At 52.8% G+C, this 24,948-nt stretch overlaps 1 protein-coding gene across 1 annotated transcript in view; it reads left to right on the forward strand.

Annotated features, from left to right (window-relative positions):
- Positions 1 to 24,948, forward strand: part of PIK3R6 (phosphoinositide-3-kinase regulatory subunit 6) — a gene marked incomplete at its 5' end in the record, with an annotated part of 47,161 nt that overhangs the window by 13,008 nt on the left and 9,205 nt on the right. Inside the window, 12 exons of the mRNA XM_082679783.1 lie at positions 8,581 to 8,664; positions 9,265 to 9,356; positions 10,026 to 10,094; positions 10,560 to 10,692; positions 10,838 to 10,907; positions 11,905 to 12,088; positions 16,851 to 17,016; positions 19,110 to 19,208; positions 20,294 to 20,717; positions 21,073 to 21,151; positions 21,775 to 21,897; positions 24,781 to 24,891. Of these exons, the coding sequence (XP_082535909.1) occupies positions 8,581 to 8,664; positions 9,265 to 9,356; positions 10,026 to 10,094; positions 10,560 to 10,692; positions 10,838 to 10,907; positions 11,905 to 12,088; positions 16,851 to 17,016; positions 19,110 to 19,208; positions 20,294 to 20,717; positions 21,073 to 21,151; positions 21,775 to 21,897; positions 24,781 to 24,891 (1,634 nt within the window). The remainder of the gene's footprint in view (positions 1 to 8,580; positions 8,665 to 9,264; positions 9,357 to 10,025; positions 10,095 to 10,559; positions 10,693 to 10,837; positions 10,908 to 11,904; positions 12,089 to 16,850; positions 17,017 to 19,109; positions 19,209 to 20,293; positions 20,718 to 21,072; positions 21,152 to 21,774; positions 21,898 to 24,780; positions 24,892 to 24,948) is intronic.

Below are 24,948 nucleotides of genomic sequence, written 5' to 3' on the forward strand. Positions count from 1 at the left end.
GAATATGGGAGGGGCTTCTCTGGTGGCGCAGTGGTTGGGAGTCCGCCTGCCGATGCAGGGGACGCGGGTTCGTGCCCCGGTCCGGGAAGATCCCACATGCCGCGGAGCGGCTGGGCCCGTGAGCCATGGCCACTGAGCCTGCGTGTCCAGAGCCTGTGCTCCGCAGCGGGAGAGGCCACAACAGTGAGAGGCCCGCGTACCGCAAAAAAAAAAAAAAAAAAAAAGAATATGGGAAAGTGAGAGAAGACAGGTATTGTCCCAAGGTCACTTAGATATTATATGGTCAAATCAGGATTTGAACCCAGCAATCTAGCTCCAGCATCTGTGCTGTGAATGACTTCTCTACGGGCTGCCTCATGCAAAACATCAGAAGGATTCTGCGAGGTAGGGATATCAGTACAATTGTCCTCATTTTACTAAAAGGGAAACAGGCTCAGAGAGGTTAGGTAATTTGCTCAAAGCTACAGAGCTAGTAAGTGGCAGATCCAGGATTGGAACCCACGTCTGGCTGATTCCAAAACCTAGACTTTTCTCCCTACACCGTCCTGGGACAAGAAGCAGAGATGACCCTTCCCCCAAGATGTGTATCAACTAATGTTCACCTGGCAAGTCAGAAACCACTCCTCCGGCCACCAGGCATAGACTCCAATGCCGTTGAAGATCCCTGTCCCAGGGAAGGGTAGGGGACACCCCGAGGCAGGCACAGCCACCAGCTTGTCATAATTCCTAAGACAGCATCCTTTCCACACCCCACTCACCCTCAGAGAGCCTCACCCAGTCAGAAGAAGCTTCAACCAGTGAATCTTGGTGTCACAAGGTTCCTGGTCACCTTTAACCGGCTGGGGTTTGGGCTGGGAGGATAAGGGTGGGGACAGCACTGTGAAAATCTCCTACTGAACATTTCAAAACCAACTTACTTTGCACTCACTTTAATTACAACAATTAAGACACATCGGTATCGTGTTTTAGGAAGGGAGGTATACCGATAAAGGTTCTTTGGCTACAAGCAATAGAAACCCATATGGTTCATTTAATATTCCAAGATGAAAAGTGGCTGAGCATTGAAGGAACAGCTGAAGCATCAGGCACCAGAAAGGGCAGGGAACAGGGTGGATCTGCCGCCAGGACAGGAAGAGGGAGGCTCTCTCCACTCCGGGCTGTCACCCACAAAATGGTCACCCAGAGGGAGAGAGAGTCCGTTGGCCAGCTTGGTCCCGTGCCACTCCAAGGCCAGGTCAAAGCAGGGCACCTAGGTCACAGTGCCACCAGGATTATAGTGAGCAGGGAAGGCTACAGGGCAAGAAAGACCACCAACATCCAAATGGCCCCCTGACCCAAAATCCAGTGGGTAAGAGAAGCATCCCCAAATTAGGATGCTGGCCCTGAAAACTCCGAACGGGAGTTTTTCCATCAGGACCAGGGACTGCAGTTATCCTGGCTGGCTTCCCAAATTATAGTTGTTTTTAACTTTTCCCACCTTCCTACAGCCCTTAGAGTCCTCTCATCCTAGAGTCAAGAAGAGGGGCACCTGAAAAGTAAGACGTTTATTTGGTGGGCTGCAAAGAGCAATGTTTCAAGGTCACCAAAGGTATTGTTATTTTGCCACTCCTGCAAACAGGGGCAAGATTGCAAACCTTTTTAGAAACATCTGAGCCTTTGTACCACATGGGGGGAATGTGGGGGTCAGGCACGGGATGGAAGAAAGAGGAGCACGTGAGCGTGTCACTCACTCCAGCCAATGGTGCATCTGGGTGCTGAGCACGTGATTTCAATGAGCAGCTGAGATGCTCAGACAGTGCTGTCTGTTCACCAGGGGATTCTCAGACAAGTCCTCGCCCCTGGTAGGAAGGGCAGTCAGTAAGGTCCAGGTGGTCAGCGTGTTGGGGCTCCATGGGCTCCAGGAAAATGGAGCCCAGCTCAAAGGTCAAGGTCAGGAAAAGGTCATCCTCCAAAACGGAAACTAGTGAACACAACATGTACCACATGACATTCACTGGTACAGAGCTAAGCTGCCTCCGGTAGTCCAAGGCTGAATTGGAACACACACAAACAAACCATATTCTTCTCAATTGTATTATGGCTCACCCGGCATGAGGTAGTGGGACCCCTAGGTTAGTGATTTCATTGTGATTTTAAAGGGAAGGGACCAGAAAGAGTTCATTGGTGTGTTTCCATTTCCATTCCAGGGAGGGGGTTCTGATTCTGACGGCTGATACCCAGAGAGTGGAAAAGGACAATTCTCCACAACATCCTAGTTTGAGGGAAACATCCCTTGGTAGTTATGAATTCAACTCTTTGGTAGTAATTTTATGTCCCCTGTAACCCTCTCATCTGGGTGGCTATGTGCAGCGGCTGGAGCAGGCTGAGGGAATTTTAAGTTTGATTATTCCACCAGCTTTCCCCATACTGATGCCAGGGTCCTCTCTGGGCATGTATGTTGGGGTTCTCCAGAGGAACAGAACTAGTAGGATGTATATACGTATAGAGAATGAGGTTTATTATAAGGAGTTGGCTTACATGATTATGGAGGCTGACAAGTACCAAGACCTGCAGTCAGGACAGCCCATGGTGTAAATTCCATTCCAGAAGCCAGCAGGCTCGAGACTCAGGAAGAGCCAGTGTTTCAGTTCAAGTCCAGAGGCAGGGGAAAACCAGTGTTCCAGCTGGAAGGCAGTCAGGCAGGAGGAATTCCCTCTTCCTTGGGGGAGGGTCAGCCTTTTGCTCTATTCAGGCCACCACTGATTGGATGGGGCCCACCCACATTAGGAAGGGCAATCTGCTTTACTTGATCTATCGATTTAAATATTAAACTCATCTAAAACACCATCACAGACACAATCAAAATAACATCTGACCAAATATCTGGGTGCCCTGTTGCCCAGTCAAGTTGACACATAAAATTAACCATCACAAGAGGGTATGGGACAACTTCAAGAAGACAAAGACTGGTCTGCTTGAAAAAAATCTTAGGAGATTTTATTCCCGTCATGGCTGGACCCAAAGAGTGTCAGAGCACTGGTGTCTATAACGGTTACATTTCTAAACAAAGGTTATATCTTTTGCAAACAAGCTAATGGACAACAACAAAAATAATACTAATAATAATAAACTTTCTCCAATTGTATTATTTTAAATAAATTTATTTATTTTTGGCTGTGTTGGGTTTTCGTTGCTGCGCTTGGGCTTTCTGTAGTTGTGGTGAGCAGGGGCTACTCTTCGTTGCAGTGCATGGGCTTCTCATTGCGGTGGCTTCTCTTGTTGCGGAGCATGGGCTCTAGGTGCGCAGGCTTCAGTAGTTGTGGCTCACGGGCTCTAGAGCACAGGCTCAGTAGTTGTGGCGCACGGGCTTAGCTGCTCCGCGGCATGTGGGATCTTCCTGGACTAGGGATCGAACCTGTGTCCCCTGTGTTGGCAGGTGGATTCTCAACCACTATGCCACCAGGGAAGCCCCTAATTGTATTCTTTTAAATCTCCTCCCACCACCGTGAGAGCCAGGACTATGGCCAGGGAGGGGCCATCCTGACCCTGTGACTTAATTCAGGGACGATTGTCCTCTGTGAACTGAGCATCTTGTCACTTCAGGGCTTCTCTGACAGATCAGTTACTCATATCTCCAAACTTATCGCCGAAGGCAATAATTCTCACTGAATTCGATTAGTTCTGTAATCCTGTACATTAGATTCTCCTGGGGAGATATTTTTAAAAATTGATGATTGGGCCCCACCCTCAGATATCTGATTTATTTGGTTTGGGGTGGGCTCTGCATTGGTATTTTTTTAAATCTTTCCAGGTGATTCTAATATGAGCCAAGGGTGGGACGTAGGGGAAAAGCAAACATCTAAGAGGGGGTTGGGGAGAGATTTGACTGTCTAGAATCGCAGGACAATGGAGAGCTGACATTGCCAAGTCCTGGGTCAGCTTTGAGTGGCCGGAAGTAGAGGAGCAAACCCTGAACTATGGGTGTCCTGCCACAGCAGGACCCTGTCAGCCTTTGTTCTCCCTTCCTTCCTCCCTATTGTCTCTTTAGCTGTAATAACATCTACCCTGGTTGGAGAGCGGGGAACCCTTTTTCAGGCAACTTTATCAGGGGCGTTTTTTTCTGCATTCAAGCCCCAGGCACACATAGGTAGACACGCGCTCACAGTCTCACCTGGGTGTCCCCTCTTCCCTTTCCCCAGTAAAGAGGTGAATGGTCACAAGTAAGATGACAGCTTTAGAGGAAGTGCATTTTGGCAAACAGAAAGCTCTGCTCCAACAAAAAGCTCTGTGACCTTGCGAAAATCGCCTCTCCCCTCTGAGCCTCATTTCCCCCTCTGTGAAATGGGAAGACAGCCAGCCTCCGAGGTCCCTCTGGGTCTGACCTTCTGTGGTTGGAGAGGCGAGATGGGGTGACTTTCAATCTAGATTCCACAAAACAGGGAGAACAGTAATTGTTCTGCCAAACTCACAGGGCTCTGCTCAGAATCCAGTGAGACAACACACACGGTTTGTGTGTCCCTGAGTCAGAGAACAGTGGCTGCCGTAACAGATGACCCCAGTGTCGGTAGATCAACACAACAAATGCTTCTTACTCATGTCACCACCCAACCTGGGCTACAGTCTTTCAGGGACAGAGGCTTCCTTCCTCTCAGGGCACCATCATCTTCCACATATATATTCCAAGCTCATGGAGGATAGGGTGGAGGGTTTTATGGCCACGCCTGAAGGTGGCACATACCACCTCCACCACGTGCCATTGGCCAGAACTCAGTCACATGGCTCCTGTGAAACAGCAAGGGAGTCTGGGAAATGTAGTCTTCTCATCTACCTGCGACAAAAATGAACTTGGTTTGATGAACACGTACCATTGTCTTGCTATGCCTACCTAAGACTCTCTACACGTGTACCATTCAAGTGCTATTTATTTTATTATTTTTTTTAATGTATTTATTTATTTTTGACTGCGTTGGGTCTTTGTTGCTGCGCGTGGGCTTTCTCTAGTTGTGGCAAGCAGGGGCTACTACTCTTCGTTGCAGTGCGTGGGCTTCTCATTGTGGTGGCTTCTCTTGTTGCGCAGCACGGGCTCTAGGCACGCGGGCTTCAGTAGTTGTGGCGCACCGGCTTAGCTGCTTTGCGGCATGTGGGATCTTCCCGGACCAGGGCTCGAACCTGTGTCCCCTGCGTTGGCAGGCGGATTCTCAACCACTGTGCCACCGGGGAAGCCCTCGAGTGCTATTTAAATGTTAGGTATTAATAGTAATCTGGATACCTGATAGTTATATCACATTCCTGGATGGAGGGGTAGATAATGAATGTTATTTATTTAGTGGGTGTTCTGGACCAAGAATTCCGTTAGACATTGCATATCATGTATAAACGACCCTGAGATACTTGAGGCACGAGAAATATTATTTCTTTGGCTTAATCAAATCAAATCCAGCTTCAAGCTCTTGTTTTCCAAGGTCCGTACAAATTCCAATGTCATTCACTTGCGGTACCCCCCTCCTCTCCTTGGGATCCTGTGAGAAGGCCAGGGGTTACAAAGTCTGCATGATGGGAAGTGTCAGTAGTCTTCAGTCCACTATGGCTACAGCCCCCAGAACAGCTTGCATGGTCCATAAGGAGACAGGGGGCTCCTCTGGGGACATTCTTGTGCTCTGGCAAAGGTGGCCCAGGAGACCACAGCAGTGGCACTCAAGCACACAGAGTTTAGCGCTTAGCTGCCCTCATCTGAGATCTTTGCCACCACCGTTCAGCTATGTCCCAGCCAACTCTGGTCTTCCTCCTTCCTGGGTCCCCATAACCCTCGTACCCTCACAGTCTTGGGAATCCAAGCTTCCGCCCTTGAATCGCCACTCCCCTCTTTAACTAAAAGCAGCAGCCTTCACCCCCATCCGTTGGAGACAATCCAGGTTGATTGTCTCAATCAGACAGCCAGGGGTCTCAAAGTCAAGGGGCTGGGGAGAGGATGTAAGTGAGGGAAACAAGGAGAGCGACCACTCTGAAGCCCTAGGGGAGCTGTGCCCTGTCTCAAGGGGCAGCTGCTCCCCAGCCCCATCACTGTCACATGTAAGAAGAACGCACGCCCAGTGTCGACAGACTTTCAGGAGATGCCAGAAATCCGAACTTTGATGCAAAATCTCCTCATTTGTGAATGTTGGTGTCTAGTTCATTTTTTTAATTTTTTCCAAGACGCTCCACAAGCCCAAACAAGACACGTCTGCAAGCCAGATGTGGACCAAAGCCTGAGAGTTTGTTCTAGCTGCCCAGACTTTTGAAAACAAAGTTTATTTGGGGTTGTCTCCCGGGGCTACTGGCAGAGTCTAACTTCTCCATTTTTCTCTGAAACATAAAAACTTAGCTCCCTCTGCAAAGCAGGAGAACCTAGGGCTCAGAAGACGAAGGTTTGGCTGCCCTTCTAATGAGGGGGCAGGGAGGAAATCACAGTTATCACAGTTTTAAGTCTTTTGTGTAGTCCATGGCGGGAAGGTGGGCAGAAGAAGGGAGGGGAGAAGGAAGAAAGAAGGAAAGAAGAAACAGGACATAGCATTATTTTTTAATAACCCACCCTGCGTTAACTCATTTATCTTCATGCCAGGTGGAGCTCGGTAGATGGAAGGATGGCTTGTGACAAGACTTCTTGCTAGGCTAAATCATTTCCTTGCTAGTTTTGGGAGATGCTGCACTGCCCAACAGAGTGGCCGGGTGGGCAAACGTGCGCTGTAACACCTGCCCACTCCCTGCCCGCTCCGAGCCTGAAGGAGACTCAGCTTCAGACCTGGACCTGGTCTGGGCAGGGGAACAAGTGAGAGGCAGGAGGAAAGTGAGGGTTTCAGAGATGCTGGGTGGCCCCAGCAGACGTACAAGGGCCCACGCCAGAGCCATGGAAGGGCCAGTCCATGAGCACCAGGGCATGGGGTGCCTTGACCTAAACCAATTCTAACTCCTGGGCTGCAACCTGCTGGTTTTTTAGATTTGTCCTCTCTACCCTACCTATTTCCAAAGGAATCTGAGGCAATTAAGATGTATGTTTAGTAGATCATGAAGCAAGCACATCTGAAAAGGAGCAAAGGAGAGAGGTCTCTGTCACTTGAGATGAGCTGATTTTTGAGACGGGGCCCCAGTTTGGCTGTAAGTTTCCTGACCGCCAAGGCAAAAGGGGAACCTCTGAGGCGTGTGGTTTGTACTGTCTGACAACAAGAGACTGCACCCTCGCCTGTAAAAACAGCCTCTTGGTTGGAGCTGATCATAAAGGGGAATTGATGGTACAGGGAGTGTCTCCCGTACTTCCTGTGTTGGTCCAGATCCTCTAAGAAGCAGATAGCGAGACAAGATTAGACATGCAAGGCTTCATGTGGGGAAACGCCTGTGGGACAGAAAATGGAGACGGAGGGAGCTGGTGAGAGCTGGGAGAGCGAGCGCCCAGACTGTGATGAAAATCCAACTCTGAGAGAAGGAGGAAGGGAGGAAGGGATGGGTGGAAATGTGCTAGACTGACGGACTTGGGTTGGGGAATCCCTGAGCCGCAGAGTCAGCCATCTACAAAGCTTCCCGAGCTGGCTTTAGAGTTCCTGCTGCTGCCCCTATTGGCTGGGAAGTGTGGCCTCGGCAGGAGGTGATGGATTTCACAGCCCAACAGCACAAAGCTCTTACACTCGTTGTAGCGGGAGATCAGTGAGGTGCATTTTCACGGCTACCGTGCTTTCCAAGTGTCAGTTACTGATTCGTGTACCCACCTCCACAGCTCTGCAGTGTCAATGCTCTGCTGTTAAAGAAAATAATTATTTTGACACTTGTTAAACCCTAAAGAAGACTTTATTCAAGATTATTGCAATAGAGGAGAGAGATGGGCCTCTGCTCTGAATAAGGCAAAGACAGCTGGGGATTTACAGCCAACAAACAGAGGGAGGGGTCAGTAGATGGGAAATTCCTAAGAGGGGACCTCAGGGGTGGGAGATTCTTCCTAAAGTGACCTAACAGGATTCTTGCCGGACACAGGTCAAGAACTTACACATCAAAGGTGGGGAATAGAGAGCTTGGTCAGATATCAGGGAGAGGGACTTCTATCGACCGACAGCAGGATCCTTGCTAAAACTGGGCTTGGAGACCAAAGACAGGACAGGGGCTACGCTGAGGGCCTAGTGGAGAACAGGGCTCTGAGGACCCCGAGTGAAGTCAGGGAGAGAGTTCTTGTCACCTCCTGGTATCTATCTGATACGTTTCTTTAAATTGACTTTAAATTTTAGCTTCATACGAGTTGAGGAACCAGTTATATATTTTTTTCTATACATTAAAATAAGTGCATAATTACTCAAATTTTAGAATCATCTGTGTACCGTCTAAAATTGTCTCGCATGTCACTGGCAATGTACGTACCGCCCTCTGGGGAATGTGGATTTTACAAAGAACAGAGAAATGCCGGTTGAAAGGCTGTATTGCAGTCCTGGCCGGGACGCAGGCTGCCAGCTCTAAGTTGATTACTTCCGGGCACCTCTTGAGGCTCAGAGAAGACGCTAAGGACATTCTCAGGGAGAGTGGAGGTGGGAGCGAGGGTAAGGCCAGGGGCTCCTGGCCTCAAAGCTTCCCCACCCTGCCGCCCAGATGTGGATCCGGACCTCCAGCGGAGCGTGCACGCTGTGCTCCGAGAGCTCAGTGCCCCGGCCCCCGCCCTGCCGAGCAACCAAGGTAAGAGCCGGCAGGCATCGTCCGCTCTCTGCTTCCCCCACCCCCGCGCAGCCAACTCCGCCCACGTGTTCTCGGGAAGAAAGCGCCCCAGCCTGGAGCTCCCAGAATGAGGGGCTTCCCGCCAAGCCCCCGTCCTCCTGGAAATCCTTGGAGCCCAAAGGACCCAGAAGGTCTTCTCTGCCCCCGGCTCACCCTCCAGGGACTGTGGCACAGCCCATCGGGGGTCTGCCGCCCTCTTTCTTAACCACCTTCTCCAACTTGCCTTGCAAATAAAAGTCCCCTGGCACTCCAGGCCCGCATGACTCCCAGAAACGTGGCTCGGGGTGCTGAGCTGTAAACATCGCTGCTCCAGAAGCCACGTGCGCACACCTGTCCCCGCTAGCGTCCCGCCTCCCTCCTTTCTGCCCTGGGAATTCACCGCTCATGGGGCCTGCAGATCAGAGAAACCCACCCCCACGGGCGCGGAGCCCAGCACCTGGCAGTGGGGGCGGGGGTCAGACCTGGGACTCCAGGGCTCAGAGTCCTGCTCAGAGGGGTCTCCTTTCAGAGGCCACCCCCCTCCCCCCTGGCTGGGCTGGACACCCCTTTCTCCTGACCCAGGCATGTGGAGATGGTCCCTGCACAAGAAAGTCGAGCGGGATCCTGGTAAGAGTCCGGCACTGGTCCGCATACTGCTCAGAGAACTGGAGAAGGTGAGTCCTCGGGCTTCGGGCAGGGGGCAGACAGGGACGAGAGGAAGAGGGGCCGTTCCCGCCGGGGACTCGGGCCCATCCACCCCGCGTCTCACACACTCTGGTCGTTTGATTTCTACCGTATTTCTCCCTTTCCAGTACTTTGCTATAAGCAATTTTATCTTTACATTGACTCCCACTCTTTGACCTGAGTTAACGTCTTTCAAAAAGGATCTCTACAACACGACCGTAAATGGAAAACCCGTATCACTGGACAGAAATGGAAAGTACCTGGAAACGTAAATGCCTAACTAGTAAAAATGTTCAAAATTATCCTCGTAATTACCCTCCACACCACCCAGTGCTCTACGTTTGGGAAACGCTGCACTCAGGGGAGCCTCCAAGCTGGCGCCTCACCTGTCGCTTTGCTACCAGCTCCTGCCCTGAGTCAGTGCCGCCCCTCCCTCAGGGAGTTCCCTGCACCCCTCCCACACGCCCTCACACCTGGGCTCCCGCACCTGTGCCCCCCACCCCCGCTTTTCTACCAGGGCAGGCTGTGGCCCTTTTCCACTCCCCTCGGCCTGCTGGGACACTGCCTTCCACCACATCTCCTGCTAGGATGTGGCGAGACCCCTGCGACCCCCCGCACCTGTGCGCCCCATCCATGTCCTGTGATCTCCTGTTTTCCAGGCAGAAAGTGAGGACGCCCGGCATGTCATCATTCCCTTGCTGCACACGCTAATGTACGTGCTCACTAAGGTGAGCGGGGACTGAGGGTGAAGGGGGTCGGGGTGACCCACGGGTGACGGGGCTGGACGCTCAGGAGACGACCGGTCTCTGCCTGGCGAGCGAGCCTAGAGGAGCTCGAGGAGCACCTGCCCCTAACTGGCTTCTCCCCATAGCCCTGCCCTCGCCCTGATACACGAAGAGATGAAATTGGGGAGGTAGTGGCGGTAGATTTGCGACCCCGACAGAGCAGAAGGGCTGCGAGGGGAGTTGATGTGCTGGCAGAACAGGATGGGGATGAGTTTCCATCTTGAGAGGCCTGAACGTGGTGTAGGAGGGGAGATGTCTTAAGATGCTGGGAGAAGGGGCTGAAGGTGTAGATTGGGAGAGAGTGTGAGCCCAGGTCTGGCTGCTCTCCCCGCCCCCCATCACCCCGCACCACCCAGGACCCTGCGAGACCTAGGGCTCCGGGCACCCTGATTCCTCCGTCTCACCCAGGCCACGGGCATCACAGAGGAGCTCCACCGGAGAACCTACGCCTTCTGCACGAGGTTGCTGACCCTGCCCGCCCCCTACTGCACCATCGCCCTGGACTGCGCCATAAGGCTGAAAACGGAGACGGCCGTCCCAGGTAAGAGCCAGTCCGGCTCTGCCCAAGGTCTTGCCTTCCTCTCCAGGATTCCAGGGAGCTCAAAAGCGCCAGCACCTTCTGGGAAAGTAGGGAAATGGGGGTCAGAGACTCAGACGCTGGTTGGCTGAAGTGGTCTGCCCCGCAGGGACGCTGTACCAGAGGCTGGTCATTGCCGAGCAGAACCTGAAGAGTGAGCTGTACCCCTACCGGGAGAGGTGAGTGGCCCCAGCGAGGGTGCTGCCCGCAGGACAAGTGAGGAGTCTGCGTGGGGAGCATCCCCTCCCATCCATGGCGTTTGTCCAGCAGCGGGACGTCCTCAGGGTGGAGAGGGCGTGTCCTTCCCTGGAGATCCCTGAAAGCAGTTAGGACTTTCTTCTTGGGCTGGATTCAGAGCTCGCCCGCTCACATGCAGAACGTGGACACGAGCACCGGGCCATTCTGCAGATCCATGGTTCCACCTCCATTCTGCCCTTGGCCATGGTGTTGCGTCAAGCAGCCAGAGGCACCTCTAGAATATCAGTAATTCAGGCCACAGTCACACCATGAGATCTGGGGTCTTTCATCTGTGTGTGTGTGAGACTGAGGACACGTCCGCTGCTCGTGCTGGGGAGAGAGGCTGATGGAGTCGGGGGTGAAGCAGGGGGTGCGTAGCCTCCTGCCCTGCGGGTACCTCTGCTCGCCTGGTACTGAAAGGAGTCGCCTGGGGCTCTGTGTTCGTGGAGGGTGCAGGGAGGGGAAGGGATCCGGAGGACTTGGCATTGGAGAGGTTGAAATGACAGTTGAGTACGGAAGAGAGGGTGGGTGAGGATGGTTTTCTGCTGCGATGAGGGGGATGAGAGAAGAAGGGGCTCACTTAGGGTTCGGAGCTCGTTTCAGCAGGAAGGATTTAGGGTCCCTCCTAGAGGGCTACGGGGTCAACGGGCCACGACGCTGAGGGAGGGAGGGGCATTTCAGCTGGAACTTACCTAGACATGAGAGGGACCCAGAGGGACCAGCTGCCCCCCTGGAAGGGCCGTGCCTGCTCTTCTTTGCCGCAATCCCCACCACTCCCTAGTGTTGTCCCCCAATAGAATTTTGAATTTGAGGCTCCCGTTTTTGGAGGAAGTAAATAACTTGGGGGTTGGGGGTGGCGGGTGCTGCAAGGCTCTGAGGGTGGCCCTTCTCCCCGTGGTCCTCGTCATCAGCTCCCGGTCCCCCCACCTTTGCCCTCAGAGTGTTCCTCTTCGTGGATCCTGAGCTGGTGTCTCCCTCCGTGTGCAGTGCCCTGCTGCTGGAGATTGAGGCGGCCCAGGGGCAGCAGACACCAGAGGCCTGCATGCGCCACGTGGTCTCCCACGCCCTGCAGGCGGCGCTGGGGGAGGCCTGCGAGGCAGGTGTGCTGCAAAGGAAGCTTCAGGTAAGGTCACTGCCCTGCCCCCCCATACCAGCGCTCACTCTCCTGGGCTTCTCCCTTCTCCTGTTTCCACATCACCTCTTTCCCCAAACCAAAGATAAAGACACATTCACTAAGGAAAATTTGAAAAACAATGCAGGAGAGCCAAGAAAGAAAATAAAAATCACTCACACCCCTCTACCCACACGCATTAGCAATTAACATTTGGTATGTTTCCTGAATAATATCGACAGTGATCATCACAAGAGCCACTGTTTATTGAACGTCTGCTGTGTTCCAGGCACCGTGTTCAACACTTTACAGGTATCACCTTAAAAAACTCTCACCACAACATTGTGAAATGGATGCACTTACCAAAACAAAGGCACAGAGAAGCCGATAACCTACCTGTGGTGACACAGATAGGAAGTGGCTGTGCCTGGATTTGAACCCAGGTCTATCTGACTTCAAGCCTGTGTTCAATCGCCTTCCAGCCCCATCCGCAGCCCCACTCCTTTTTAACAACTGAGCTATCAGACTCTGTATACAGTTTATATACTGCCTCTCTGTGTGCATAAATGTAATATCTATTTTTCCTTGCCACTGGAAATACGCCATATGGAAATAGTTTCCTTGGAAAACATGTGCTTCCGCTGGTGCAGAGAATTCTCTCTCGTGAATGTGCTGTTATTTCTTTAACTGTCCCCTGCTCCTGTTGTGGGCATTTAGTTTGTTTCCAACACTTGCCCACCTATTTCCTAGCTTTTCTCTCTGACTCAGCCTCACCCCTGTCCACAGCCAAGACTGCATAAGGTTGCAGATTCTCTGGCCGCGGTGGCCCCAGGTGCTGGATTTCTTGGGTGGGGGAGGATGCCAGTCGGAGTCTGCACAGTAGGCAGAACGGCGCCTGCCCTTCGGGAAGGGGGGTCGGAGGGTCGCTCAGGGCTGTGGTGCCCTAGGAGGGGCCGGCTCCAGAATGGGGCGCGCCCTTGAGGGGTCCACGATCCCCTGCCCGTCCTGCCCCAGGAAGTGGGTGTCTGTCCTTTCTCCAGCCCGAGTCTCAGGCCCTGCTTTGCTCATCAAAATGCACTGGAGCCGTTGCTCTTCCTTCTCTTGTTTCCATCTGGAATTCTCCACACCCTGAGCCCTAGGTCTTGGATCCTTCCTTTGATGGGTGTCTTTTATGTGCGGCTGGGTTCCTTCTTTTTTTTTTTTTTGTGGTACGTGGGCCTCTCACTGTTGTGGCCTCTCCCGTTGTGGAGCACAGGCTCCAGACGCGCAGGCTCAGCGGCCATGGCTCACGGGCCCAGGCGCCCCGCGACATGTGGGATCTTCCCGGACCGGGGCACGAACCTTTGTCCCCTGCATCGGCAGGCGGACTCTCAACCACTGCGCCACCAGGGAAGCCCTGGGTTCCTTCTTAAACCATGTTGGTCGTTTTCTGTCATTCCTTTTCTCTAAAAGGACCATCCCCACCATTCCTTTGTGGTTGCCCACCTGCTTGGACCCACTGAGGGTTCTTGACTCCCTTCCCCCATGCCGCCATCCGGGACATCCCTCCTTCCATAACAGCCCCTTTGGGGGCTCACAGCACACAGACGCGTGATGGAGGAATGCCCCTCCCCGCCGGACTCGTACTTAAGCCCCAGGCTGGGTTTAGCACAGGCACCTATGGCCCCTAACGTGTCTCATGTGTCTGTCCTAACGTGGGCTCCTGTCCCCTCTCCCTGCACTTGGCCGTGGCTCTCAGGAAGGGAGGAGGGTAGTCGCCTTCCTGACCAGAGTTTGTCAGCTGACCCGGCAGCCCCTGTGTGGCCACCTGCGGCTCTGGAGGTTGTTTCTGGCTCACCAAACAGCCCACGGTCAAGGCGCCGTTTTCACACAACAATGCCAAACATGTAAGTGTTGCAGGAAGGGGGACCGCTTCCAGGGCCTGAGAGTGGGCTCTTGTCTACCACTCGGAAATGAATTGTCCGAGGAGACACACGGGCTGACAAAGCAAGAGACTTTATTGCGAAAGGTTTCCCGGGCGGAGAGCAGGAGGGTGAGGGAACCCAGGGGAACTTCTCCGCCACGTGGCTCGCAGTCTCGGGTTTCGTGGTGATGGGGTTAGTTTCCGGGTTGTCTCTGGGCAATCATCTTGCTTGGTCCATAGTCTGACTCAGGGTCCTTCCTGGTGGCGTATCTCTCAGCCAAGGTGGATTCCAGTGCGAAGGGTTCTGGGAGGTTGGTCATCTCCTCCCTCTTTTGGCCCCTCCTGAATTCTCGGGACCTCCTGTTGTGAGACAGCTGAGGCAAGCTGTGATCATCGTGCCTGGCCCAAGTGGGTGGTTTTGGTCAACAGTTCCCTAACGTCTTAAGCGCATTGATTTTTGTTTCTCAGTGATGCAGGCATTAGAGGATCCCCAGCCTCACTCCGTCCCCGAGTTGGATGTGTCTGGAGTTCAGGGGTTGGCTTGAGAGTGAGGCTGGGCTGGGTTTGAGGGCATCAGGAATGGGGCAGGATTGGGAGGTGCTGGGTCAAGAATGGGGTGGGGTTCAGGGCTGAAATTAATGGGTCTGATGCGTGCACTACTTCGCTATAGAAGAAAGAAATGCTGAAAGTGAAAGCTGTATTTTTTTAAACATAGTCAAAATCTTATGCACCCTCTGCTACCTCGCTTTATCCGGAGCTCACGGCTGAGTCTCCATGTTTGTGAAAAGAGAATTGGGGTGGGGCGGGGAGGGACCAAAGAAGAGCCAGGAGAGACCCAGGGAATGCGTCACTGATCTGAAGTTAGAGACCCTCGGAAGCTTGGAGTTAAGGGGTCCTCAGTGGTCCCCCGGCACCCCCCTCCCCTTTTGGGTGCTGGGGCTCCTAGACCTCAGCCTGGCCTGGGGCTCCCCGCCCCCTGAGACCCCAGCCTCCTTATCTGGAATTCTGCTTGAGGGGTGCCGTTCCCAGTCATACCTGCTGGCTTGAGGGCCGGTGGGGCCTGGGAGAAGTGGCCCAGCCAACGATGGTCTGGTGGGTAGGCCTTTTCTAGCCACCAGCCCACACTCTGTCTGCTGAGGGCCTGGTCCGAGGCCCAGGTAGGAGGTGGGGGGCGTAGATTGGTCTCCCCACGTGTCCACAGGACCTGACAAGGTCTCGAGACTGGGAGGGCAGCCTGGGAAAACCCGGCCCTCGGACCCTCTGCTCTGTGTTCCGGATGCTAGAGATGGTGTCCAGGTGGGGCTGCCCCGTGGCAGGTACCCACATGACTCAACCCTTCACTTCCTTTAAACTTTTAGTCAAAAGTCACCTTTCAGTGAGGCTCCTCTGGTCTCACTATCTAAAACTTCAGCTCCTCCCCCAGACTGCACATCCTCCTTCCCTGCTTTATATTCTTTTCATCACTTTACTGTTATTTATCATACTATAAATTTCACTTATCTTGTTTATTATTTCCCCCCCCCACACACACACAAAGAGATACACTATAATATAAGCTGCATGCAGACAGGAATTTTTGTCTGTTTTGTTTACAGCGCTTAGAACAGTGCCTGGAACCTAGTGGGTACTTGATAACTATTTAATTAATTCACTTATAATCAATTTATAAAATGAAGCAACAAGACGAGATGGTCCCCGTGGCCCCTTCCGACTCTGATTCCTTGTCCCTCTAATTGCTGGTCATTCAGCAAATATTTACGGGAGCCCTAGCTAGTCAGAATGACCCACTCTCTCTCAGCCCAGGAAGTTAAGACCCTGCTCAGCGGACCCCTAGCGCAAAAAAGAGATCAGAGCAAGCCCTGCTGTGCCCGCCCGTGTCACTTGTTTGGGCCCCGCATCCTCAGTCATGAGCTGGGATTAGCTGGTGGTGAGTGGGGGGGAGGGGAGACAGCCAGAGAACAGTGATCCAGGGGAGTTCTCAAGGTGTCAGAGAGGAACCCGTGGAGACAGGAGGCTTTGGTGCTGGAGAGCATGGTGAAACTCAAAGAGTGAGAAGCTCTTCAAAACCTGTTTGCGTTAAGGAGAAAGGCTCAGCTTGGTGCGTTACCCTTAACCTCTTGAACACTTGCTAATCTGCCTTTTTTAAAAGAAAAAGCAAGCTTCCAGCTCTAAAGCATTGGCAGGCCATAGTACCTGGCTACAATTTAATAATAGAGTTTTGTGATCATTATTTTCATCTTAGTTATTTTCTGCTTATGACAAGTGACACTAGCCGTTTTACTTAGAGCAGCAATATAAAATTTGCTTTTGAAATAATTTTGAACCAAAAAAGTGCAATGATTTAAAGAAAAATAATGATTTCTAGGTGGTATGTCAAGGCAGTATAGGAGTGATGGACGTTTAGGAAATATTCAACAAATATTTATCGAGCACTTACTATGAGCCAGCAGATGTTCTAGGTGTTGGGGATGCAGCTGTAAATGAAACAGACGAAACCGCTACCATCCTGAGTTTACATCCGAGTGATGGCAGAAGAGTGATCCAGATACTTAGTGACATCCCAAGGAGGGCGGGCGCCAGAGGCCATCCCAGCCCCCCGGGTTTCCCGACATTGCCGGGCACCAGCTGTCCCCCCGCACCACGGTGTGAGGGGCCGAGGGGACCCCCCGCTGCAGGCGGCATCGGGCAGCAGCTATGGCAGGGCAGGAGCGGAGCCCTGGACGTGGGAAGGCCTTCATGGGGAAGCTCCTACCGGAGTCCCGGGCAGAGGGGAGGTGCCGCTGGGCTCTCCGTGCACCTGCAGGCTTGGCGTTGGAGCAGGGGTGGGTGGGTGCAGAGCCGGAACTCAAGCTCTGATGCTCCTCCCCGCAGACCAGCTCCCCCCGCGCCCTGGAGCACTATTTCCACGCCGTGGTGGCAGCCGTGGAGCAGATGGCCAGCGAGCCCAGCCCGAGCCGGGAGGGCCACCTGGAGAGGCTGGAGGAGATTTACTGCTCGCTGCTGGGGCCGGCGGCCGCCGCCAGGGGCCGCTGCGGCGGTAAGCGTCAGGCGCGGTGAGCTGCGGTCCGGGTACCCTGCAGGGGGCGCCAGAGACCAGCGCTGTACCTGCTCAGAGTCTGCGCGCGTGGCTGAAGCGGGGTGGGACACACAGCGGCTCCCGAGAGCTTGAAGGTCCCGGGCTAATTAGAAGGTGGGTAATTAGGGTCATGATAACATCTGACACCTACTGGGCACCTACTATACCCCAGTTGCTGTTCTCAGCAGTTTACATATATTAAATCAATTAATCCTCACAGTACTTATGAGGTAGAAAGCATTGACCCCATTTTGCAGGTGAGAAAACAGTTAGAAAGAGGCTATAAATCTTGCCCAAGATCACCCAGTTAGTAAGTAGCAGAGCTGAGATTCAAACCCAGGCTGTCTAGTTCTTAACCACCATACTATAGTAACCAAGGGATCCAATGGTCCACGGATTCCCTAAAGAGCATCTACATCACTTACACCTGGTCTCACAGATTTTTATTCCAACGCTTCCCTTCTGCTTGCCTTTTTATAAGACGATGCCATACACTGATGGGAAGCAAGCCCGTGTGTGTTGCAGAAACTCCAACGAGCCCAGAGAAGTGTCTGGAACATATATTTTCTGGCTACTGGAGGACGGTTCTGATTTGTGTCCTGTTTCATGGCCACTCAAAGCACCCGTGGAGTTTGTCAGCCTGCATGCCCCGAACACACGGTGCACCCGTAGGCACACAGCACTTGCCTGAGGACTGGAAACCACGGGCAGAGGCCAGTGTGCCGGCCCTCCCTGGGCTTGACCTCGGCAGCCCAGGGAGGGTGGAGACTGCCGAAGTCAGGGTGAGGCAGGCAGGTTGGGCACCTGCTTAAAACTTCCTCCTCCTTCTCAGCCTCCTCTTATTTTGCTTTAATATTCTACACTGCCTCTGATTGCCACGTGGAAATGTCTGTTCATGAAGCCTGTCCCCTCCCAAAGCTGGGCCAAACCCTGGGGCAAATCTGGCTTTGCTCTCCTTGGGTACCACTTGCTAACTCAGCAGTAAATCTGCGTGGGCAGGACAAGACGACTCTGGGCTGCCCCCACCATCCCAGACACATCCAGGCACCTGCCTCCCGCCCAGACTTGCCCTGCGCATCTTAATGGCCAGCCAGCACCCCCGTTGAGCCCCTGCTGCTGGGGGGCAGCATGGGACAGTGGTTATGGGCACCCTGTCATGGGTAAAAGCATGGACTCTGTAGCCGGGCTGCCTGGGCTCAAATTCTGGCTCTGCCACTTACTGTGTGACCTCAGACCAGTTACTTAACCTCTCTGTGCCCCTGACTCCTCCTCTATAGTGAAGATAATATTACCTGTGCCCCAGGGTCGCTGGTAGGACCCGGTGAGATGATAGCACTGTGGGCACAGTGAGAACAGTAGTAAGTGTTCAGTGACCGTGGGTTGCTCTCCCCTAAGGAAGCTTGCAGCCTTGTTCAGGAGGGAGCTGTGCTATGTGGAAGTTAAATCCTAAGGCTACATGTTAGGTGTGCCCAGTGTGCAGCCAATAAGGTCTGGGGAGGGGATGACTCCCAGGCTGGAGTGTCAGGAAGGCTTCTGGAAGGAGGAGAGGGGGGTTGGCTGGCCCTGCTCTCTCCCCTGGATGCAGGCTTCCTGCTGCCCTTCGTACTTGGCCGTGACTCTTTTCAGCACCAGGAGCAAACGTTAATTGAGCATCTACTGTGTGCAGGCTCCTGGAGGAGGCCCTGAGAAATACGGAGGCCTTTCCCCTGGTCTGCATGTGGCCAGGACGTCTCTGAACAGTGGGAAAGGCAGTATGGCTGCAGCGGGGCTGGGGGAGGGAGAAAAGGTTGGGAATGATGCAGTGAGCTGGCTTGTGCAGGGTCTTGAAGGCCCAGCTAGGAAGTTTGTAGGAAACTGGGAGCCGCTAGGCATCCTCGGGCAGGTGTTAGGCCCTGGATGAGCTGATGGTGGCAGAGAGGCAGAGGAACTCGACAGGGCCAGATCCGGGAGGGCGAGGGTCTCTGCCACCCACCCCCATAGGCCCCACACAGGAGCTGGGGGTGGGGAGAGGGCAGAGGAGAATCCCACAGTCCTCTCCTCCGTGGTCTCCACAGCCTGTCCTTCAGGTGAGCCCCCCCAGGACCGGCTTCCAAGCATCCCTTTGCCCAGCCCCCATATCACCTTCCACCTGTGGACCAATGAGGAACAGCTCTGTAAGTGCAGTGCCTTTGACCCCTCTGGGGGGAGCGGGCTGGAAATAGTGGTGTATGCGTGTGTGCGTGCGTGTGTGTGTGTGTGTGTGTGTGTGTGTGTGTGTCTGTGCATCTGTGTGTGTTTGTGTGTATGTCTTTTGGTGTGTGTGCAGGTGTCTTTGTGTGTCTGTGTCTACATGTTTGCGTCTGTGTGCACTGTGTGTGTGTCTATCTCTGTATATTTATTGTGTATCTGTGTGTATGTCTACATCTGTGTCTCTGTGTGTGCCTGTCTGTATCTTTGTGTGTCTGCCTGTGTATCTGCTGTGTGTGTGTCTGTGTGTGCTCCTTGTTCCCTGAGTTGTTTGCAGCATCTGAAAAGAGGATACATTTGCTCTATGTCAGAACACTCCGTGCATTAGCCACTGGCCACATGTGTCTAGAAAGTGTCACATGCCATGATGATGCCAACAGACAATACACGTCCCCAAGAAGGAGGCAGGCACAAAAAAGTTATGGTTTCCAGAGCAGGAGGGGGCCACACTTCCCCTCCACGCTGATGTCTGTCCCCCAGTCCCCCTGGCTCTTCTCAAGGGAGGGGGGAAGATAGAGCGGCAGGTTGTGGTGGGACGTGCCAGGCTGGTGAACCGGGTTCAAGGCCCACGTGGCCTTTCACGTGCTGGGTCACCCTGGACGGCAGCTCCCTGGGGGCCTCAGTTTCCTCAGGAGCAATAAAATGAAGGTCGATTAGAAAAGCCAGGAGCTGATGCTCTGTTATCTGTGTCCCGGGGGAAACTATGGGGGGGCTGGAGAATGGAGGATGCCAATGAGCAAATATGGAGAAGAGGGCTCTAGAGGCAGGAGGCACTGCGTTAAGCTACAGGACTTCTCAGAGCCTTTAAAATGTTTACCTGTGGCAGGAGTGTGTGGGGTTCTTAGTCTCTGTTGGCCACAGAACCTCTATTCCTTCACGGAGCATCTCATGGGGCTTCTGTTCAGCTAACCGTGTGTGGGAAACACGGAACCACTGGCCTTGCCAGGGTGGGGCCCTGCCAGCCTCGCATCCACTCTCCGCCCTGATGGTCCCCTTTGTCTCCGCGTCCCAGGGAAGGAACTGGTTCTCTTCCTGCGCCCGCAATCCCAGCTGCGCCTCAGTGCAGACTTGGAAGCCTTGGATCTGCAGGGCCTCCTGCCAGACCGGGAGTTGGCCCGGGCGTCCATGCTGTCCACCGACAGCGGCATCGAGCGGGACCTTCCGTGGGGGGCCGACGAGCCGCCCACACCTGGCAGCCCCGAGGTGGAGCGAGCCAGGCTGAAGCGCAAAGGGGGCATCAAGAAGCGGGTGTGGCCCCCGGACATCCTGATGCCCGGCAGCTGGGATGGGCCCCCGGGGCTGCACCAGAGGACTGGCAGGCCCAGCGGGGATAGGGGGCTGCTGCCTGGGGTCTCCCGGCTGCACACGGCCCGGGTGCTGGTGCTAGGGGACGACCGGATGCTGGGGCGTCTGGCCCGGGCCTACCACAGCCTCAGGTAGGGCCCCACGGGGCGGCTGGGGATGGTCGGGGCACAGGTGGGCCCAGCCTGTGCTAGTGAAGGATGGAAGGGTGCGGGGGGGGGGGGGTGTGCGCTCAGGAGGCCGAGACCAGGCTGGGATGGCAGAGGATGGTGCACAGTAATCCCCCTGCCCCCGCACCCGGCCACCACGGAGCACTGTGCTTCCTGCTTTACTGCACCCATTCTACAGATGAGGAAACAGAGGTTCAGAGAGAGTAGGTCAATTGCCCAGAGTCAAGAGATAATAAATAGCAGAGCCAGGATGTGGAACCAAGTCTGTCTGAAGTCAAAACCCCTGCCCTCATGCCTGTGCTCTGCTCCCCCTTGCCAGGAAGCGAGAGACCCAGAAGTTCTGCCTCACCCCCAGACTCAGCCTGCAGCTCTACTACATCCCTGTGCTGGCATCTGAGGTGGCTGGATGCGGGGGCGGGGGACGTGGGGGAAGAGATGGAAGGTGTCAGGAGCGGGAACTGGGATCGTTCTTCCTTAGGATGTGGAGCTGGGTGAGACCTGGAGGCTTTCTGTCCCAGAAGCCACAGACGTGGGCCCTGGGGGCTGCATGTGGCCAGAGAGAGATGCTCTCTCACTGGGAGCATCGTTTTGCTTTTCTAACGGAATTAATGGCAAGCTTCTCAAACGGGGCTCTCTCTCACACACACACCCCCTCAGCCACATACACACCACCCTTCCCGGGGGGCCGGGAATGAAGCCGTACCGGCAATTTTTCTTTTCTGTTGCCCACTCTGCTTCTGATTGGAAAGCACTAAATTCAAGGCAATACTTGTCTCTCCCCTTTAAAGGCTGATGACCATTTTTCAGTGTCCCTGGCGGGCATCCTCAGGGAAGGGGATTCCAGCTTCATCTCAGGTGTAAAACAAGTCTTCACAAATCGACGCCCCAAGAGGTTGAGTGATTTGGCCATATTCCCAAAGCTAGTTTGCCCGGGACTGGTACCTGGGGACCCTCCGATAGGAAGAGAGTGCCAGAGAGGGCCTGACGGGTCTGCCCTGTCCCCTTGTCCCTCTGTCCCCAGAAGCCCACAGCATCCAGGCGTTCGGAGCTCGGAGAGTTGGCTGCGTTCCTGGGCCGCGCAGACCCGTGGTACGAGAGCATCATCAACACCCTGTGCCCCGCCATCCACAAGCTGGCAGAGATGGTAGGGCAGCGAGGGTAGGAGGGCGGGAGGGAGGTGGTAGGGGGTGTTTTCTTGACCCTTGACCTCAAGAGTCAGCCCAGGGAGCCCCATGAGGGGTGAGGCAGGAAGGAATACAGAAGAGGAGCCCTAACCAGCTAGTGGCTGGAATTCACTCGGAGCACGTACCAGGCACCTACGGGAACGCTATGGAGAAGATAACGTAAAACATTCTTAAGTGTGTAGGCCAATTATATGCCTTCTTCTGTGAGTTTCTTGTGCTATTTTCTCTCCAACTGCAACAGTTCATGCTTCCTGAGCAGTGCCCCATGCCAGGCACTGTTCTAAGCACTTATACGCAGCAGCCCTACCAACCAGGTCCTCCTGTCTGTCTACAGGCGCTATTGCCACTGCATCCCCATTCTACAGATCGAGCAGCTGAGGCACAAAGGGATTAGGTCACTCGCCCAAAGAAACAGAAGGAGTCCCGCTTGGAATCAGGCAGCTTGATTCCAGAGCATGTTCTCTTAACCACAAGCCATAGTGCCAATCCCCCACCCCAGGCAGCGGTTGGGGGGCAAGGAGAGCTCATCTCTTATTGATTTGAAAGGCCTTCCCTTTCTGCTGTCATATGTGCTGCAGACATTTTCCCCCACTTTTTTATTTGCCTATCAGTTTTGTCAGAGTGGTTTTTTTTTTTTGACTTACAGAATTTCAATATTTTTACCCTTTATGATTTTTCCCTTTGGAGCCATGCTTTGAAAGGCCTGCTCCACTCCAAGATTAAGTAAATATTTACTGATAATTTCTCTAACCATCTTATGGTCTCAATTTTTACATGTAAATAACCTATCTGCCGTTAATTTTAGTATGTAATTTTATTTTTTCCAAGTGTTTAGCCAGTTGTCCTAAAGCTATTTATTGGGTAAACCATCTTGCCCTATCAATTTGAAATGCCATTTTTTTTTTTTTTTTTTTTTTTGCGGTACGCGGGCCTCTCACTGTTGCGGCCTCTCCCGTTGCGGAGCACAGGCTCCGGACGCGCAGGCTCAGCGGCCATGGCTCATGGGCCCAGCCGCTCCGCGGCATGTGGGATCTTCCCGGACCGGGGCACGAACCCGTGTCCCCTGCATCGGCAGGCGGACTCTCAACCACTGCGCCACCAGGGAAGCCCTGAAATGCCACTTTTATCATTTACTAAATTGTCGCACATGCTTGAGTTGATTTCTGGAGACCTATTCTTTCTGATTCATCTATTCATTTTTGTATAAATTAGCACTTTTTAATGTCAATGTTTGACACAGTACATCTACCCCATTACTCGTTCAAAACTTTCCAGACTTGGAAAGTCTTGTTTCTTTATATTTCCAGATAAATTTTAGAATGCCTTTGTCGAGTTTTATTTTTAATTCCCTTGGGATCTCGATTGAAGTTTGGAGAATTAACGTTTAGCACGCTATGTTGCACTCTCTGGGGGTGAGGTATAACTTCCCTTATTAAAGTCTTCTTGTATCTCCCTCAGGTGAGTTGTACAGTGTTCATCATATAGATTTTACCCATTTCCTGCTAAATTTATTCCCTATGTTTGACGGTTTTTTCTTATAGTTGTGGATTTTTCTCCCATTATATTTGGGTAGTAGTCACTGCTAGTATAAAAGGAGGTTATTGATTTTTACATAATTACTTTCTAACTGGCCACATTTTGCTTCATTGCCTGATTGATTAGGCATCTTCTTATATTCTAATAAAGATATTGGAGATAGGCATCCTTTCTGAATTATTACTTATCTGAAAATGTCTTTGCCTATATATGAAAGACTGTTTAGCTGGGTATTAAAATACCTTTTCCTCGAAACCTGGAGGATACTAACAGGAGAAACATCTGATGCAGGGTCTCATTTATACTCCTTTGTTGGTAGCTGTTTTCCCTGCCAAGACACAGGTAGGATTTTTATTTTCCCCTGCTCTCTTTCCCCTTATAATTAACAATTTATGTGGCCCTTACACTTAACTCCAAAAGCAGTGTCCACATGAAGAAAATGGAAATAGCGTGAACAATGGCGGCACTATTAGAATAAGTGCATAGTTCCTCATTGCGAGCTTTTTGAAAGGAACGAGATTTCAATAGACCAGATGTGAAAGTTAGAAGAGATATTATAAGATTGGATATGGATGAAATACGCTGAGCTGCTTTCCAACGCTGATACTATCAGACATTATATAGACGTTCTGTTTACCTGAAAAACCCATTATGCTTTATAATCGTATGGGGTTGGGGAAGGCCTGTAGGACACGGCACTAGTCATTTCCCATTAGCATGTCAACGTTAGCTCATTTATTAATATATTCAGATGCCACAAGAACTCAAAGAGACATCAGATCGTCTGGTTCCAGCTCTCATGCCCAAGCTTACCTGGCTAGTGAGCAGCTAATGCAAACTAGAACCCACTCCAGTCTCTCTCATCATTACTTACATTCTCAAGCATCTTGTCTACCCCAAGCACCCAGCACAGTGCCTTATACACAGAGCTGCCCAATATGTCTGTGTGTGATTGAAGTGAATGAGAGTCCCTGAGATGGGGATTTAGACAGTCATCTTTTGATTAGGAGCAGAAATTGGGTGGTCGGAAAGGCTTGGACTGTTGAAGGACCAGCTGGGTTCGTGTATCACAGAGGGCACATGGGGGCTTTGGAGTTTCTCTGTTAAGAAAGTGGTGGGAATTCCCTGGTAGTCCAATGGTTTAGACTCAGCACTTTCAATGCCAGAGCTCGGGTTCAATCCCTGGTCGGGGAACTAAGATCCTGCAAGCCATGCAGCATGGCGAGAAAGAAAAGAAAAGAAAGAGTCAGCTCCCACAGTAGGATGGAGGAAGCTGGCTGAAGACAGTACCTCTCCCTCACTCACAGCCTCTCTCCCTGGACACGTCCCAGCCCGTAGACCCCTTCATCCTGGATGCCATCACCTACTATGTTCGCATGGGCACCCAACCCATCTATTTCCAGATCTACGCAGTCAAGGTAAGCTTCCCACTTGGGGCTCCAAGGAGACCATGGCAGCCTGCTGGACCCCAGGAC

This window comes from Grampus griseus (assembly GCF_964374135.1).
Source record: "Grampus griseus genome assembly, chromosome: 20".
NCBI lineage: Eukaryota > Metazoa > Chordata > Mammalia > Artiodactyla > Delphinidae > Grampus > Grampus griseus.